General features: G+C 56.0%; 1 protein-coding gene across 2 annotated transcripts in view; it reads right to left on the bottom strand.

Annotated features, from left to right (window-relative positions):
* Positions 1 to 15,280, bottom strand: part of NOL4L (nucleolar protein 4 like) — a gene marked incomplete at both ends in the record, with an annotated part of 126,254 nt that overhangs the window by 64,749 nt on the left and 46,225 nt on the right. For both annotated transcript variants that reach the window (XM_079720084.1, XM_079720083.1), the window contains 2 exons: positions 3,674 to 3,785; positions 9,993 to 10,148. In XM_079720084.1, the coding sequence (XP_079576210.1) occupies positions 3,674 to 3,785; positions 9,993 to 10,148 (268 nt within the window). The remainder of the gene's footprint in view (positions 1 to 3,673; positions 3,786 to 9,992; positions 10,149 to 15,280) is intronic.

Raw genomic sequence — 15,280 nt, forward strand, 5'->3', positions numbered from 1 at the left:
ACCCCTGCAGCCAGAGCTGGGCCCAGGGCACACCCAGTTCTCATCTCTGCCTCCTCCAGTCCAGACTCAGGGGCTGGTGGAAGAGGAGAGTGGAGCCGGCAGGCCCTGGAATCTCCCATCCTCGGACTTCCTGATCCTCGGCAGCCTCCTTTGTTCGTGCTTCTGGAGCTGGGGGAGGGCACAGGACTGTCCAGCCCCCCACCCCCCCACCCCGCCCCCGTGCCGGGACAAACCACTGAGCAGGGGAGGCTGCTTTGCTTCCTTTCTTTCTTTACAACATGAGGCCAGGAAGCGAGGCGTCCTCCCAGCAGCCCCTCGAGAAGTCTCCATCCTGTTCCCTGTCCCCCTCTGGCCCCACCTTCCTGGGACAGGAACCTGGGGCCTGCCTCTGGGCCTTGGGGCAGGCTCTGATTTCCCGGAGGGAGGAGGGAAGGCTGGCAGAGCAGGGGTGCCTATGAAAGAGCGGTCGGAGCAGCTGACCACATCCAGAGAGGCCAGCATGGCAGGCGGAGACAGGATCTCCAGGCTCTCAGCTGGGGCAGGAGAAGGGAGAACCTGCCAGCTGGTGAGGGTGGTCCAGGCGCTAGTGCCTCTGGCCATCAAGCAAACAGGGGAGCCTTTCAGCCTCTAAGGCTCTCCACTGGCAGCCTCCAGAAACCAAACCCTTCCCTTTTGCCCAGCGGCCAGGTTGTGGACCCAGGGTGCTCACCTGGGTGGGTGACTGACCGTGCATCTCCCCGTGGGACACCTGGACATTGGCAGTCTTGTGCCTGGGTGGTACAACAACATGGGGGTAGGGTGGGGGAGAGGCTGATGCTCCCTAGGCACCCACTACATCAGGCGCCTGGCAGAATGGGCTCGTTTAATTCAATTGCATCCTCATGAAAACCCTGAGATGGGGGAATTCCCTGGCGGTCCAGTGTTTAGGACTTGGGCTTTCACTGCCATGGGTCTGGGTTCAATCTCTGGTCGGGGAACTAAGATCCTGCAAGCTGCGTTGCGTGGACAAAAAAAAAAAAGAGAGGGAAGCATTACTCCCATTTGTTGATGGGAAGGTAAGTTCTCCTGCCTTCTGGGGACCTCGGACAAGTGATTTCACCCTTCCACCTCTCTGTGCCTCCTTTCCTTAGCTGTAAACACGGACAGAGCCCTCCCAGGATCATAGGAGCTGTTATGAGCAGCTGATGTTCAGAGAGGTCCCTGAACCTGCTGAGGGACACACAGCAGGGAGCAGGGCGGCACACCCAGGCCTGCCAGGCCCCAAGCCCACGTTCTGAGACACTGAAGCCACGCAGTCTCCTGCGCCCTCAGCACCTCCTCCTCTCCCTGCGCGGGAAGCTCCACCCCTGGGGACAGGGAAGTGGCGTTCTGCCCGAGGACAGGCAAGGCTGGGCACGGCGCAGCCTCACTCTGCCTGCCCTCTGTCTTGCTGGAGCGAGAGCCCCTGGGCAGAGAGGCTCCAGCCCAGAACCCACGAAGCTGGCGCGTGTGCTCTCTGCCTCTCCACCTCCCTTGGTCCCCCCTCCCTCCCCCGGGGGTGGGGGCACGGTGGCAGCAGGAGAAGCAGCAAGCTGCTGCCGTGCTCGGCATCCTCCTCAGACGAGGAGGAGCAGAGCTGTAGCCCTGGAGACCTCGCTGCCTCTACTGGGGAGTCGGGGAGGTGAGGCTCGTCCTCCCCACCAGCATGGAGAAGGGAGCAGAACAGAGCCTGCAGACGCCCCAGAGCAGCCCACAAACACAGCCCCTCTTGGCCTGCCTCTGTTTCCCCCAGGTTCTGTGTCTGACTCTGCCAGTTGCTATGGAAACGATTAGGCCAGCGCTGGAGGGGACAGGTGGACGGGCGGGCGGGGACCAAGCGGCCACCACCAGGGCCCGCGTCCCTGGGACCCAGACCCGGGCAGGGTGGGGAATGCAGCAGGGAAAGCCTCCTGGCCCATGGGCAGGTACCAAGTGCTGTCTTGGTGCAGGGGTTGCAGCTGCTCAGTGGGGGCCAGGCGACGTGGGGCAGGGGCCTCACTCAGGCCCCGCACGTTATCACAGTAACTGCCAGAGCCACGGCTCACTCCTCCTACATGGTAGCCCTGTGCCAGGTACAGGGATTAACTCTCAGATTTCATCAGAACCCTGCCCCTCCACCACCAGGTAGGTGCATTATTAACTCCATTTCACAGATGAGGAAACTGAGGCTCAGAGAGGTGAAGTCACTTGTTCAGAACACACGGCTGTTGAGCAGCAGAGCTGGGATCTGAACCCATCCAGTGCGGCCCTGGAGCCCCTGCTCTTAAACCAGGAACCCAGCACTTATGAGGGATTAACTAGATTAATTCCTGTCCCTCATACTTTAGTGGTCATCCAGTGAGCTCAGTGAAGTGGCCAGGGCCTAATGGCCCCCAAGGACAGGAAAGCCTCTGGGTTTGGTGAGGTGGCTGCTGTCAGAAGTCGTATCAGGGACTACCAACTAGGAGGAAAACCTCACTCGACACCCATGCTCCAATTCCTTTGCTGTCATCGGGCCTCGTTGTTGGTTTTTCCACGTATTTGGTGGACACCACTTGGGCACCACCTGAGTAAATGGCTCACCCTTCATTCCGAGTCTGTTCCCATTCTCAGACCTCAGCAACCTTTGCGGGCCTGATGCCCAGAAGCCCTGATAAGTCACCCACCGGGGCCTCATTTCTCAGTGCTGAGTTACAGTCATACCAGCCAAACATAGCGGCCTGTCTCGCTATGCCAAAGCCACCTGCGAACAGACGGTCCAGACTTACTGGAGGCCTCTGGGATGTTCAGGTACAGGCTGTGGGAGACTGAAGCGGGGGTCCTTGCTGCGTCTCACTGGGCAGGGTAGAGCTGGAGAGCTTGGATGTGGGTCTAAGGGACCACCTTCGGCTGATCACAAGTACTCTGGGCATTTTCTTTCTTTTTTTTTTTTTTTGCGGTACGCGGGCCTCTCACTGCTGTGGCCCCTCCCGCCACGGAGCACAGGCCCCGGACGCGCAGGCTCAGCGGCCGTGGCTCACGGACCCAGCCACTCCGCAGCATGTGGGATCCTCCCAGACCGGGGCACGAACCCGCGTCCCCCGCATCGGCAGGTGGACTCCCAACCACTGCACCACCAGGGAAGCCCTGGGCATTTTCAATTCTAACGAATCTGCACAGATCTCCTGGGTGTGCACTGGGGGTGGGGGGCAGGGGACAAATACTTAGGGAGGCCTGCTAATGGCAGGTGGGTGGCTATAGGGTAGGAGGGTGCACGCAGTGGGGGGTGTGCTCCTGTCCTCAGAGACTGTACAGTCGGGTCAGTGAGACCAGATCCATGTGCACACCGCCTGGGGTGAGATCTGGGAGGCGAGTATTGCAGAGCTTAGGGAATGGGGCGAGGTGGCCATTTCCATCTGGAACCTTGGTGGGAGAGGAGAGTCTTGAAGGGCAGTAGGAATGTGCTATTGGTTTTTAAGTGAAACTTGACATTTAAAAAAAGTTTAAAAAAAAACAAACCTAAAATGAGGCTCTCTGGGTAGCTCCATGGACCCACACTGGCCTCTGGGAATTGTGACAACTGCTGGCCACGCACTTTTCTGTCCGTGCCAGCAAAGGACAGGCCCTTCTGGGGGAGAGCCCCCCCCGCCCCGCAGAGCCTCCCCTGAGCCTCCAGCACGCCCACCTCCTCCCCTACCTTTGGGCTCCAGGCCGTTGGAATTAAAGTGCATCCTCTTCTGACACTCTGTGCAGCTCATCAGGAACCGGGTCACAGCCTCTCGCGGAAGGAAGGCGTAGGTCTCGGCGATCTGGGGGAGAGAGGAGGTTTGCTGTTACGTGGATCCATGGGGAGGCGGCTTGGTCACCGGTTCACCAAGGGCTGTGCTTTGGTGGCAGGCATTTTGCCCTTGCCAGGAAGGTTAGGGATTTGGGGAGCAAGGAGCAGATGTCTTAGAGCCTCAGCCATGGAAATGAGTCAGTACTTTTGCAGAATACCGGCAGTTGTAAAATTTTAAATTAAAGAAGCTTAAAAATTGAAAAAGCAAAACATTGAAACATCGTCTAGTCTTTAACCTATGTTCTCATAAGTTGGGAATATTCCTCTCAACATATCATTGCTACTACTGAAAAATGACTTGATAAACGTTGGTCTAGGGTAGGAGGAGACAACTTCCACAATTCGAGATGAAGAAACTGAGCCTCACTTATAAAGCTACCGGCTCCGGGCCTATAAACGGAACCCAAAGCTCTACAGGCTATTCCTTGATCTACTCACAGATCAAGAGAGCTGTGAAAGGCTGATGCCAAGCGGTCCGATTTTTCAAATTGGACAGACTCTTAGGGACCCCCATGTTCCAGGTGAGTTTATGAGGCCCAGAGAGGTGAACCAATTCGCTCAAGATCACACAGCTCCTTAGAGCAATGCCAGACTAGAACCCAAGCTCCAGGTCACGCCCCATAGCTGTCTCCAGAGGGCCTCCCCTAGCTCGGGAGAAAGAGTAAGCAGTGTGGGAGGGAAGGTGAAAGAGATGGGAGGCGACACAAGAAAGAGACTGGGTGGGGGAGTGGGGAAGAGCGGGGTGTGGGCCCAGAAGCTCAGTCCTCTCCTCTTGCTCTGGGTTTTGGGAAACCCACTGGTCCTGGTTTGGCTGCCTGAGGGGGCCAGAGGGACCTCTTGGACCCGGGTTTCCTGGCTGAGGCCGGTGGCCGCCCAGTTGTTGGTTTTCACGCTTCCCAGAGCCCGGGCCCTCCCGCTCCTCTCCACTAAGGGGCAGCACCACCCTAGCATTCCGCCGTTCTCGCCGCAGCCCAGCCGGGAAAGTTGGCCAAGGGTGCTGGTCAGCCCACAGTAGGAGGGGCCGCTCTCCAGGACGCACCTGGTCTGCTCCTGCGGGGTGGACACGTGCCCAGCCCCATCTCTGTGGTGGCTAGGAAGCAGGGCAGGGTGAGGCAGAGTGGATGGGGTTGGGGGGGTGCCAGGGCCCCCCCCCAACCCCGGCTGCGGCCAGGCTCTCAGAAGACCGGCTTAGGCTGTGCTGCCTGCGGAGCTCCAGGGGCCGCTCCTGCCTGGTGGCCGGCTACAAATGCAGAGTTGATTTTGGTGACACAATGGTTATTTCTCAGCTGATTTGATGCTCTGTGGAGCAGGCAGTCTCCTTGATGAGTTATCTCCCTTCCAAATTCCCTGTCTGATTGCCTTCCTCTGGAGGTCAGGGACAAGGGCAAAGCCCTGCTCTCTGATTGGAGCCGGTGGATGGGAGGGCATGAGGGCCGAGGCACGGGGGCTCTCCTGCCACGCACGCGGACATCTTCATCCCCAGCCAGGGGCTGCCTGGCAGTCTTAGGGGTGGCAGGTCCCTCTTGGACCTGCGGGGTTGGGAGGGATGGGTCCTGCTGAGGGGCTGACGGCTGCAGGAGTCAATGGGCAAGAGGGGAGGATGCCCACTGTGCCAAGCAGAGCGCCAAGGCTCAGTTGGGCCAGCAGGTGACCTCCTAGGTGCCTGAGGTGTGGCCTCTCTGGTCAGGCCCCAGAAGAGCTGAGGTGAGGGCGTGGAGGAAGAGGGTTGAAGTCTGCTGGGAAAGGAAGGGTGACACCATGGGGAAAGAAGCCCTACTTTACTACCCGGAGCTCACCGGCCGCTGGGCAGAGACAGAGTTTCTGCAGGGCTCAGGGAGAGCCTTCCTGGGTGGGCTGCTCTGCTGAGGGCTGCCTGTGGCATAGGCAGAGGCCCTGCTTGCCGCCTGGCCCACTGTGGGCACAGGGACAGTTACAAGAGAGAGTCCTGCCCAGGGGCCGGAGTGGCAGCCCCAGCTCTCCCGGCCTTGGCAGGGACCCAGCAGTATGCAAAGGCTGGCCGGAGTGCCACAGGGAGGTGGCGCACTGGGCACACGCCTTCTGGCGCTGGGTCCCATGGATGGGCAGGTGGGCTGGACCAAAGGCAGGTGGGTAAGAAGTCCTTGGAGCTCTCCGAGGGGGCCCGGAAGGGAAGCCCTGCCCTGCGTGGCTGGAATGTCTGCAGCCTCACTAAGAGCTCCCCGGGGAGCCAGTAAAGTGCAGAGTCCAGCTCCACGCTGCTGCAGGGACCCGAATGGAGGACGATGCCTTCCCCCACTGGGGCCTTCAACCTCCTGTGGGCATCTTTTGGTTCATGCTCCTGCCTTGTCCACATGAGAAATGGGACCTCCATTTCTGTTTGACTGCACAGATGCCCAAGGCCACAGGACCCACAGGATGAGTTGAAACAAGGAGGATCATCCCAGCTGATGCCCTAGTCAGTAGGATGGTGGTTTTCAGATAGTTTTAGAGCTACAGACAGTGTTCTGGAAATAGACTCTTATCCTGAAGCCCAAAACATGACACAGATAAAGATGGAGCTGTTGCATTTAAGAGGGGAAGCTCCAGGACCCCTGTCCCCACCCAGCTGCCCTTGGAGGCCCTGGACTGTCTGTTGCCTTGCTCTCAGGCCTCCTGCCTGGACATTGAAACCCATACATGAATCTGCCTTTTACGTTTCTCTTAGTAGTAAAAACTGAGTGAGATTTCGCTGGCAGGGAGAGCAGAAGCTATTTGCAGAGTTGCTGACTTGCAAGGCCCCATTTTCGGTCCCCAACTCAGAGGTCAACAAAGACAGATGAGGCCAATTGGGGGGATTTGCGCCACTTTACAAGATCCTCCTTCTGCCCTGCGGGTGGATTAGCACGTGGTGGGCCTGGAGCAGCTGCTGACCACATCTGGCCCCAACTCCAAAGTGGTCTGGGCAGCCAGATCAGGACTCCAGAACCCGATCTAGCACCCTGGGAAAGAGGAAGGAAGCAAAGGGGATCACCCTAATTCAGATGGGTGCAGACACCAGAAACACCCCTTGAAAAAGGACCAGTCCTCTATGTGGCTTCAGGGAACTTTGTAGAACCCACACCCCTGCCTTGGCAAGACTCCCTGGGATCCTCTGGACCTCAGGTCACGCCGCGTTAGAAGCAAAGTAAGGCAAGGGCTTCTTGCCCAAGATGGGACTCCCCTGTATTGTCCATCGTAAACGGCCATCTACCCCTGACTCAGAGACCTCCAGTTTCAGAAAGCTCATTACCTGCCCTCTCTGATCCCTAGAAAGTGCTTTTCCCACTGAAGAAGGTGCCTCCTTTAATGCCCTGAACAAGCCTGCCCATCTCCCTTCCAGTCTCCAGCTCCCTCAGGCACCCCAGGCCTGTAAGAATCCGGAAGGTCCCAGGTGTCCCCAGAGACAGCAAGGCAGTCCCAGGATTCACGTTTGGTAAAGCACACACAGGCAGGTCCAAACGCCCCTCCTAAGGGCCTGATGCAAAGCCCGCAGCGCCAGGCTGTGCCCCTCTGGACCCATCAGCACGGAGCTTCCTTGGGGGTCGAGGGGCGGGTCTCTTTCCACAGGCATGGATGGGGCTGAAGAGCCAGGCTTAGGTTGAGGAGAATGGGAGCAGGTGAAAAGAGGACAAAAGCATGCGGGCACCACCCCATCCCCCCAAAAGGAAAAGGGTGGCAATGAGAAGGGTGACAGATGGAGAAGAGGGGGGAAGGGAGAGGAGGCACACGGGGGAGGAAGGGGGTACGGCGGCCCCCCTGGCCTCACACCCACTGCAGGAGGGCCTGGCCTGCTCCCTCAGCCTTGGCCCTGCTGCTGAAATTCCAGCTCTGCACGCAGCCCAGCTGGCTCGCTGCCAGTCATGTGCCAGCTCCAGGCTGGGCAGCGGGAAGTGGGGCACGCGGCGGGCATATGGACGAGAAGCCAGGAAGCGCAGAGCCAAGGGCTGGACGTCCGCTTGGCCCAGAGACGCAGAGCCTGGCGGGTGCAGCCAGCCCCACCCTCTCCGCAGCACAGAGCTCGAAGACCCCAGCCTTCGTAAACACCCAGGAAGTGCCTGAGGGTGAGACTTGGGGCTGGGCACCCAGGGGACCAGGGAAATCATGAGGTCTGGTTGGTCCAAGACTGTCTACTTCGACAAGCAAGTCAGTGGACCCCACTAGCTGGCCATAGGAGGTTTGTAGAGAGGTGGCATGTGTGGTGGTCAGGGTGTGGCCTCTGGGACAGCTGCCTGGCTCTGAACATCAGCTGGATGACCTCAAGCCAGGTTTAATCATCTCTCTGAGCCTCGTTTTCCTCATCTGTAAAATGGGGGTAACAGTAGCACCCGCTTCATCCTGTGATGGCTCAGAGAGCTGGTGCGGGGGACGTGCTGAGCGCAGAGCCTGGTACGTGCCGGCTCCCAGCGAGGCAAATTCAACGCTGAGAAAGTGTGCGGGGTTGCATCAGTACCAAGGGGCCCACACAGGCCCCAGCTCGGGTATCCCTCCCTTCATTTATGACCCTCTGGTGGAAATACCCTCAGAACTCCCTTCCCACAAGCCGTTGCCCAACGCACAAGTGCTGAGAAGCAGGACAGGTCGGGGCAGATAGTACAATCAGCTCCTGCTTCCCTCAGCCTGACCGCTCATCTCTCTGAGGTCCTTGTCATGTGGGTCCATCCTTAAGACTCATTTAGAGCAAAGGCCATCTTCTGAGGACAAGGACAAACCAGATTATTGGATTTTTTTTTAAAAAAAAGTCAGGGGCTTCCCTGGTGGTGCAGTGGTTGAGAGTCCGCCTGCTGATGCAGGGGACACGGGTTCATGCCCCGGTCCGGGAAGATCCCATATGCAGCGGAGCGGCGGGGCCCGTGAGCCATGGCCGCTGAGCCTGCGCATCCGGAGCCTGTGCTCCGCAACGGGAGAGGCCACAGCAGTGAGAGGCCCGCGTACCGCAAAAAAAAAAAAAAAAAAAAAAAAAAAAAAAAAAAAAAAAAAATCAGGCCATATAGGGAAATTATAGACTTATACAGGCCACCTCCGCTGCACTCCGAGGCTATTTATAAAAGAACTTGGAGGGTTCGCATCCGCTTTGGGTGAGGTAGCCCCATCACAGTGGGGCAGGTCTCTAGGAAGCCAGAGAGAAAGTCAACACAGAGCTGACTGCCACTAGAGTGCTGTGTGACCTTAGGGCGGTAGCCTAACTCTCTGGGTCTCAGCTTCCTCAACATGAAATGGGCCACAGCACCTCTGCCACAGGACTGCTGTGAGGCTTGAATGAACATAAAGTGCTTGGCTTTACTGGTTTAGTGGTGGGTGCCAGACAAGTGGCTCAGAGCTGTGCATGAGCCACGGCAATGGGGGTCAATGGGGGGGCAGGACCAGAACCCAGGCAGGCCCCTCCTGCTCTGGCCACCATCCCCTCCACTGCCCCCATGTGTGGTGTTTCCCACCCTAGGTTGCCGCCTCTGCTCTCTTCTGCCTACCCAAAGCTTAGACTGCTAGCTCACCTGCCACCTTCTCCATGAAGTCCCCCTGGCTTAGCATTGAAAGTTGGTCTCTGGAGGGGCCTTTGCTGAACGACCAGGCGTACCTGGGTTCTTGTTCCCTCGAAGCTCGTCTTGGACACATTTCTGTTTCTCGTATCTTGGTTTTGCTCTCAGCCTCCCCACCCCAAATCGAACTGTGCTTTCCTAGAGGGTGGGGCCCAGGTCCTCAGACTTCCCCTGGGGAACTTCCAGCACTGACTTCACAGGGTCGTAGGGGGCTGAATGAATTCACACATTGGGAGTATTCAGGACAGGCCTGGCACACAGTAAATGCCATGGAAGCATTTGCTCTGATGATTATTATTATCTAGCCACCCCACCCCCAACTGCGGCCCCAGGCTGGGGCTGGGGGGATGGAGTGAAGCAGAAACCAGGAAGAGGAGGGCTTTCCTCCTTCCCTCATCCCTCTCCTTCCCTCCCTCTCACTCCCTTCAACCTGCTTCTCCTTTGTGCTCAGACCACAGAGCCCGCCTCCTCGCCCCATGAGCCATCTCTGGCTGCCATGCCCTTGCCCTGTGCCCCCCTGGGTCCCCAAAGGCTGTTTCATCACGCCTCAGCTCCCTGCCCCACCCCCCTGCCCAACATGTGCGGAGCCCATGGCCTCCTGCCAAGGCCTGGGGCTGCCAGCAGAGGCAAAGAGACAGAAATCTCACCGCTCGGTAGGTTTTCTTCTGCCCAGCGTGCTTGGGGGCTTTGCCTGGCTCCGCTGAGCTCTCCACATGCATCGAGTAGATGATGTCAAAGAAATCTTCCACCACAGCGACCCGCTTCAGAGAGATGCCCTCCGGCTCCGACAGGCCATCTGCCCCCTGCGACAGGGTGGACAAGCTGTGTTAGTGTCAGGGATGATGGCGGGGTGAGAGCTGGGCCCTGTGGCTGGGCAGTGGGTCAGGGGCAGGGACATCGCTGCTCGGTGACCCCATAAGGCCTCCGATGGTAGGTCTGGGGGGCTGGGGGACAGGAGCCTGCTGAGAGGGCCCTAGGGAGGGGGCTTCCAGAGTCAAGGGTGGCTGCTGCTACTAAATCTGCCAGAAACAATGGGCAGAGAAAAACAACAAATTAAAAAACCAAGAGCCACCATGTTCACAATTTCAGACAGATTGTGCCAGACTCAGAAGGGAGCTTTCGAATCACACACTGTGCCAAGACCATCCTGGAAGTCTCTGGGGAGGGGGGCGGTGCTAAATAGATGCGGCCCCATCAAGAGCTCCCCAATTAGCAGTAACCTTTCGCTGTGGTCTTGGGTTAGGGTCCCAGGGAAACGGCTCGGATCACCTGGGTGACTCCTGCCTCGCCCTGGCCTTTCAGAAAAGCTTCTCACCGCTGCCCACCTCCCCACTCCAGCAGCTGAGCGCCAGCAACAGCACCCGGGCTCTTTGTGTGTGTGGAGATGTAGAAAATAACAGGCACAAGGCCACGTGGAGGTGGCAGGGCCACATGAGTGGGGTGGCCGTGGACCCCCCGAGCCTCTTATTGGGCTGGCACGAGTGCTGTCAGCTGGCCCCAAAAAGGTGTGCCAGGATCTCAGGGACACTGGGCTTTCAGCCATCATCTCCCGAAGTGGAGACTTGGAGGGCTCTGGGGGTTTCAAAGAGGAAAAGCAAGCAGTGTTTGGGAGGGGGGATTTGGGAAAAGGAGGCAGGCTCTTCTCTACAAGTGCTCAAAACACAAATCTCCAAGAGAATTCTTCCCCAAAAGATCCCACTCAAGAATGCTGGCTCTTTGGAGGCGGAAAGGGGGTGTTCTTCTGGGGGCTCACAGCTGTCTCCCCAGCACCGAGCACAATGCCTGGCACATAGTAGGCTCAATAAACAGCTGCTGAATGACTGGGTGGTTATAAGCGGCAGCCGGACAGGGTAGCTTAGACACACACTTCTCCAGTTTCAATGGGGCCCCATCATTTAAGCGGCTGTGTGACCCTGAGCAGGTATTTTGCTTTTCTGAGCCTCAGGTCCTTTACCTAGAAGATGGGCATAACAGAAGCACCTTTCCCATGAGCTGCCGAGAGGAGTAAATGAAATGTGTGTGCGGCACTTAGCACCAAGCCTGGCCACAGAAACTGCTGGATAAATATTGTCATTAAGAAGTGCTTTGCCGATTGCCAAGCTTCCCCCAGCCAGGACAGGGCTGAACATCGCGACAAGCCTGGGAGACCATTAGGGTCAGGACCTGCCTGTGGGATGGTGGCTGGTAAGGGTCAGAGCTGGCTCAGGACTTTGGTCTTTGTCGTCTGAGGAGAATCGAGGGCACGCTGGATGGGACACTCACTCACAATACATTCTGGGCACAGGCAGGGTTTGCTTTTATCCAGCAACTTTCTCAACGTGCCATGATAGGATAGCAGGGCTATCTCTTTGCCAGTGGCCCACTCGAGAGCAGGTGGGAAAGGAAGGGCATCTGGGACGTAGGGACCAAACCCTAGGGCTAGTGGGCAGCGTCCATGAGTGATGACCCTGGGTGGTGACCTCACTGGCCCTGCATCCATTGCAATGGGGACTTCTCAGCAGGTACCTGGGTGGGGTGTGTGTGTGTGTGTGTGTGTGTGTGTGTGTGTGTGTGTGCGCGCGCACGCGCGCCTGTGTAGGAAGAGCAGCTTGCTGGTCCTGACTGCTTGCTGTGAGATTGTAGGCAAACTCTTCAACCTCCCTGAGCTTCACTTATGAGATGAGCTGTAAAATTCCATGACTGCTATTCTTAAACCCTCTCAGAAGTTACTGTTATCTCTGTCTTGAGGGTATCTGAAGTCCCCCTCTGAAGTCCTGGGCTCATCAGTGACTAATTCATTAGCTGACTTGTAACTACCAGCATTTTGGAGATCTTCAAATACTGCCGTGACAGAGCTGCACGGGACAAATATTATGACAGATCAGTTACAGTACATTTCTAACCAGAGGTTCACATTGGCAAAAACAAACAAAAGAAACTTAAGAATGAAAATACAACTGGGGGGCTTCCCTGGTGGTGCAGTGGTTGAGAGTCCGCCTGCCGATGCAGGGGACACGGGTTTGTGCCCCGGTCTGGGAAGATCCCATATGCCGCGGAGCGGCTGGGCCCGTGAGCCATGGCCGCTGAGCCTGCGCGTCCGGAGCCTGTGCTCCGCAACGGGAGAGGCCACAGCAGTGAGAGGCCCGCGTACCGCAAAAAGAAAAGAAAAGAAAAGAAAAGAAAAATACAACTGGGTTTCTATTTCTTGAGCGGGGGTGGGTTCAGTTTATAAAAAGCCATTGATCTGAACACTTACAATTTGTGTACTTTTCTCTGTGTCTGTTACACTTAATTTTTAAAAGTATATTTTTTAAAAGTATAATGGGGTGGGTAGTTCCAGATTTCAATAATCTGAGTCCCAGAGGCATAATGATGGGTTTCGCTGCTTACAAGTGAATAGACCTCTCTGCTCATAAAATTATTTCAGGCCAGAACACAGATACTTCTGGAAAAAGGTGACAAAATTTGATGAGAAGGAAGAGAGAAAGAAGACAATCTGATGAAAGATAATATTTTAGATAGGTGAGATGGAAAGTGCCCCCTAACCAGCTTGGTGACCTTGGGCAGGTCACTTCTTCACCTCTTAAAACTCAGTTTCCTGGGCTTCCCTGGTGGCGCAGTGGTTAAGAATCCACCTGCCAATGCAGGGGACACGGGTTCAAGCCCTGGTCCGGGAAGATCCCACATGCCGCGGAGCAACTAAGCCCGTGCACCACAACTACTGAGCACTCTAGAGCCCGCAAGCCACAACTACTGAAGGCTGCATGCCACAACTACTGAAGCCTGCACGCCTAGAGCCCGTGCTCCACAACGAGAGAAGCCACCGCAGTGAGAAGCCCGCGTGCCGCAACTAAGAGTAGCCCCCGCTCACTGCAACTAGAGAAAGCCCGCGCACAGCAACGAAGACCCAATGCAGCCAAAAATAAATTAATTAATTTTTAAAAAACTCCGTTTCCTCTCACCTGTAAAATGAGCCTAAAAAGTCCTAGTTGGATGTTCTAAGGCTCAGGTAAGAACGTAAGTCAGGCATCTGCCACATAGAGGCTTGTAAATGGTCATTTCTTCCCTTCAGACCCACTGCGTTTGGACATTTTGTGTTTAGGAATCTGTTCTTTATCTCCTGTCCCTCTGATCCATTCAGGTTACAGAAGGGATCCCCCGAGGTAATAACCACCATCAGAAGAGATGCAGAATCTTTTGCAAAATAACATGCTAAGGCTGTCACTCACACTCGGAATAAGCTTTCCTAAAGTCAAGGTATAACTAACGAACTCAGATTAAACAGCAAAACACACTGCCCAGTGCCTGGCCTGCCTTGGTCCCAGCCTCCCACCTCCATTCACAGGCAGACGCGGGTAACCAACAGCTTTGTACCTGGCCCAACGTGACCATAAAATTAACCCAGAGAAACTCTTCAGGGATGCTCCCTCTTTAAAAATGGATTGTGCTCTCCTGTGCTGTTCAAACCTGGGTCCTGTAATCAGTCTATCTCAACTGCAGAGATGTACACAGGAAAGGAGAGGGCCCGTAGCAACCAGAGTTCAAACCACACAAGGTCTGCAGAGCCACACCTTGAACTGTCCTCTGGTGAGCTGTGGCCACCTGGACACCATGTGTTCTACACCCTGAGGGTGGAACACCAGGATATCTGTGTGGCCTTCAAGGAGAACCCTGGGAAGAGAACAAAGGGATCGCACGGCAGTCACGTGCCGCAGACATCGCTGCCATGCCCTGCATCCACAGAGGTAATAACTTTCATGCTAAATGCTGCAGGACAGGCATGCCTTTCCTAGCCGAGAATCCAGACGCAGTACTACAGTGCTTGAGCTGCTAATTGGGGAGCGGACAGCACCTTCCGCATAGCCTTGGGATGCCTCTGCCAACCACCTCTGCTTTGTACCCAAGTTAGCTTAGTCTGATCCACAGCCCTAAGCAAGCTGGGCCCTGGGTTGACAAAGGAAGCTCACTTCATTTACAGGCTGGATAAAGAGTGGGGCTGGAGCCTCTTGGCTATTCCCCACTTCCTGGGAATGCCAACCAGGAGTGATGGAATGGAACCCTGCAGCACCCCATGGGAAAAGCCATGAAAAACACATGGTCAGTTGTGCAGGACCGACCTCTGGGGCCTTCCTGTGTGGGGAAGGATATTGCCATGGTAACTTACTACATCCTTTTGAAACAGCTAACTCCAAAACAGCCAGCCAGACTTGGGCCAACAAAACCAGACATGGCAATAGTTGTCAAAAACTCATGGAGCGGGACTTCCCTGGTGGCGCAGAGGTTAAGAATCTGCCTGTCAATGCAGGGGATACAGGTTCGAGCCCTGGTCCGGGAAGATCCCACGTGCCGCGGAGCAACTAAGCCCGTGCGCCACAACTACTGAGCCTGCGCTCCAGAGCCCGCTCGCCTATGGCCCGTGCTCCGCGATGAGAAGCCACAGCAATGAGAAGTCTGCACACCGCAACAAAGAGTAGCCCCTGCTCACCACAACTAAAGAAAGTCAGCGCGCAGCAACAGACCCAACACGGCCAAAAAAAAAAAAATTTCATGGAGCTACAAACTTTCTTGGATATTACCATCTTCCTTAAAACCAGCCCATCTGAGTTCCAAACTAAAGGCCAGGTTGCAAGTCATTGAGGAAACCACCAAATGTCTACTTAAGCAAGGCTGGTATTTCAGAATATTTATAACAATGGTTCACAAAGTGTGGTCCCTAGGCATCACCTGGGAACTTGTTAGAAATGCAGTTCTCAGGTTCCACCTCAGACCTACCAAATCTGACACTCTGAGGATTTTAATAGACCCCCCCCAGATGATTCTAATGCATGAGAGATTTGGGGAACTGCTGATTAGAATGTCTCTGTGATTGAGACAGGGAGGTAACTAGTAAGGAAACTGGCATTGGATAATGAATATAAACACGTTCTGGGACTTCCCTGGTGGTCCAGTGGTTAAG

This window comes from Hyperoodon ampullatus (assembly GCF_949752795.1).
Source record: "Hyperoodon ampullatus genome assembly, chromosome: 14".
Taxonomy (NCBI): Eukaryota; Metazoa; Chordata; class Mammalia; order Artiodactyla; family Ziphiidae; genus Hyperoodon; species Hyperoodon ampullatus.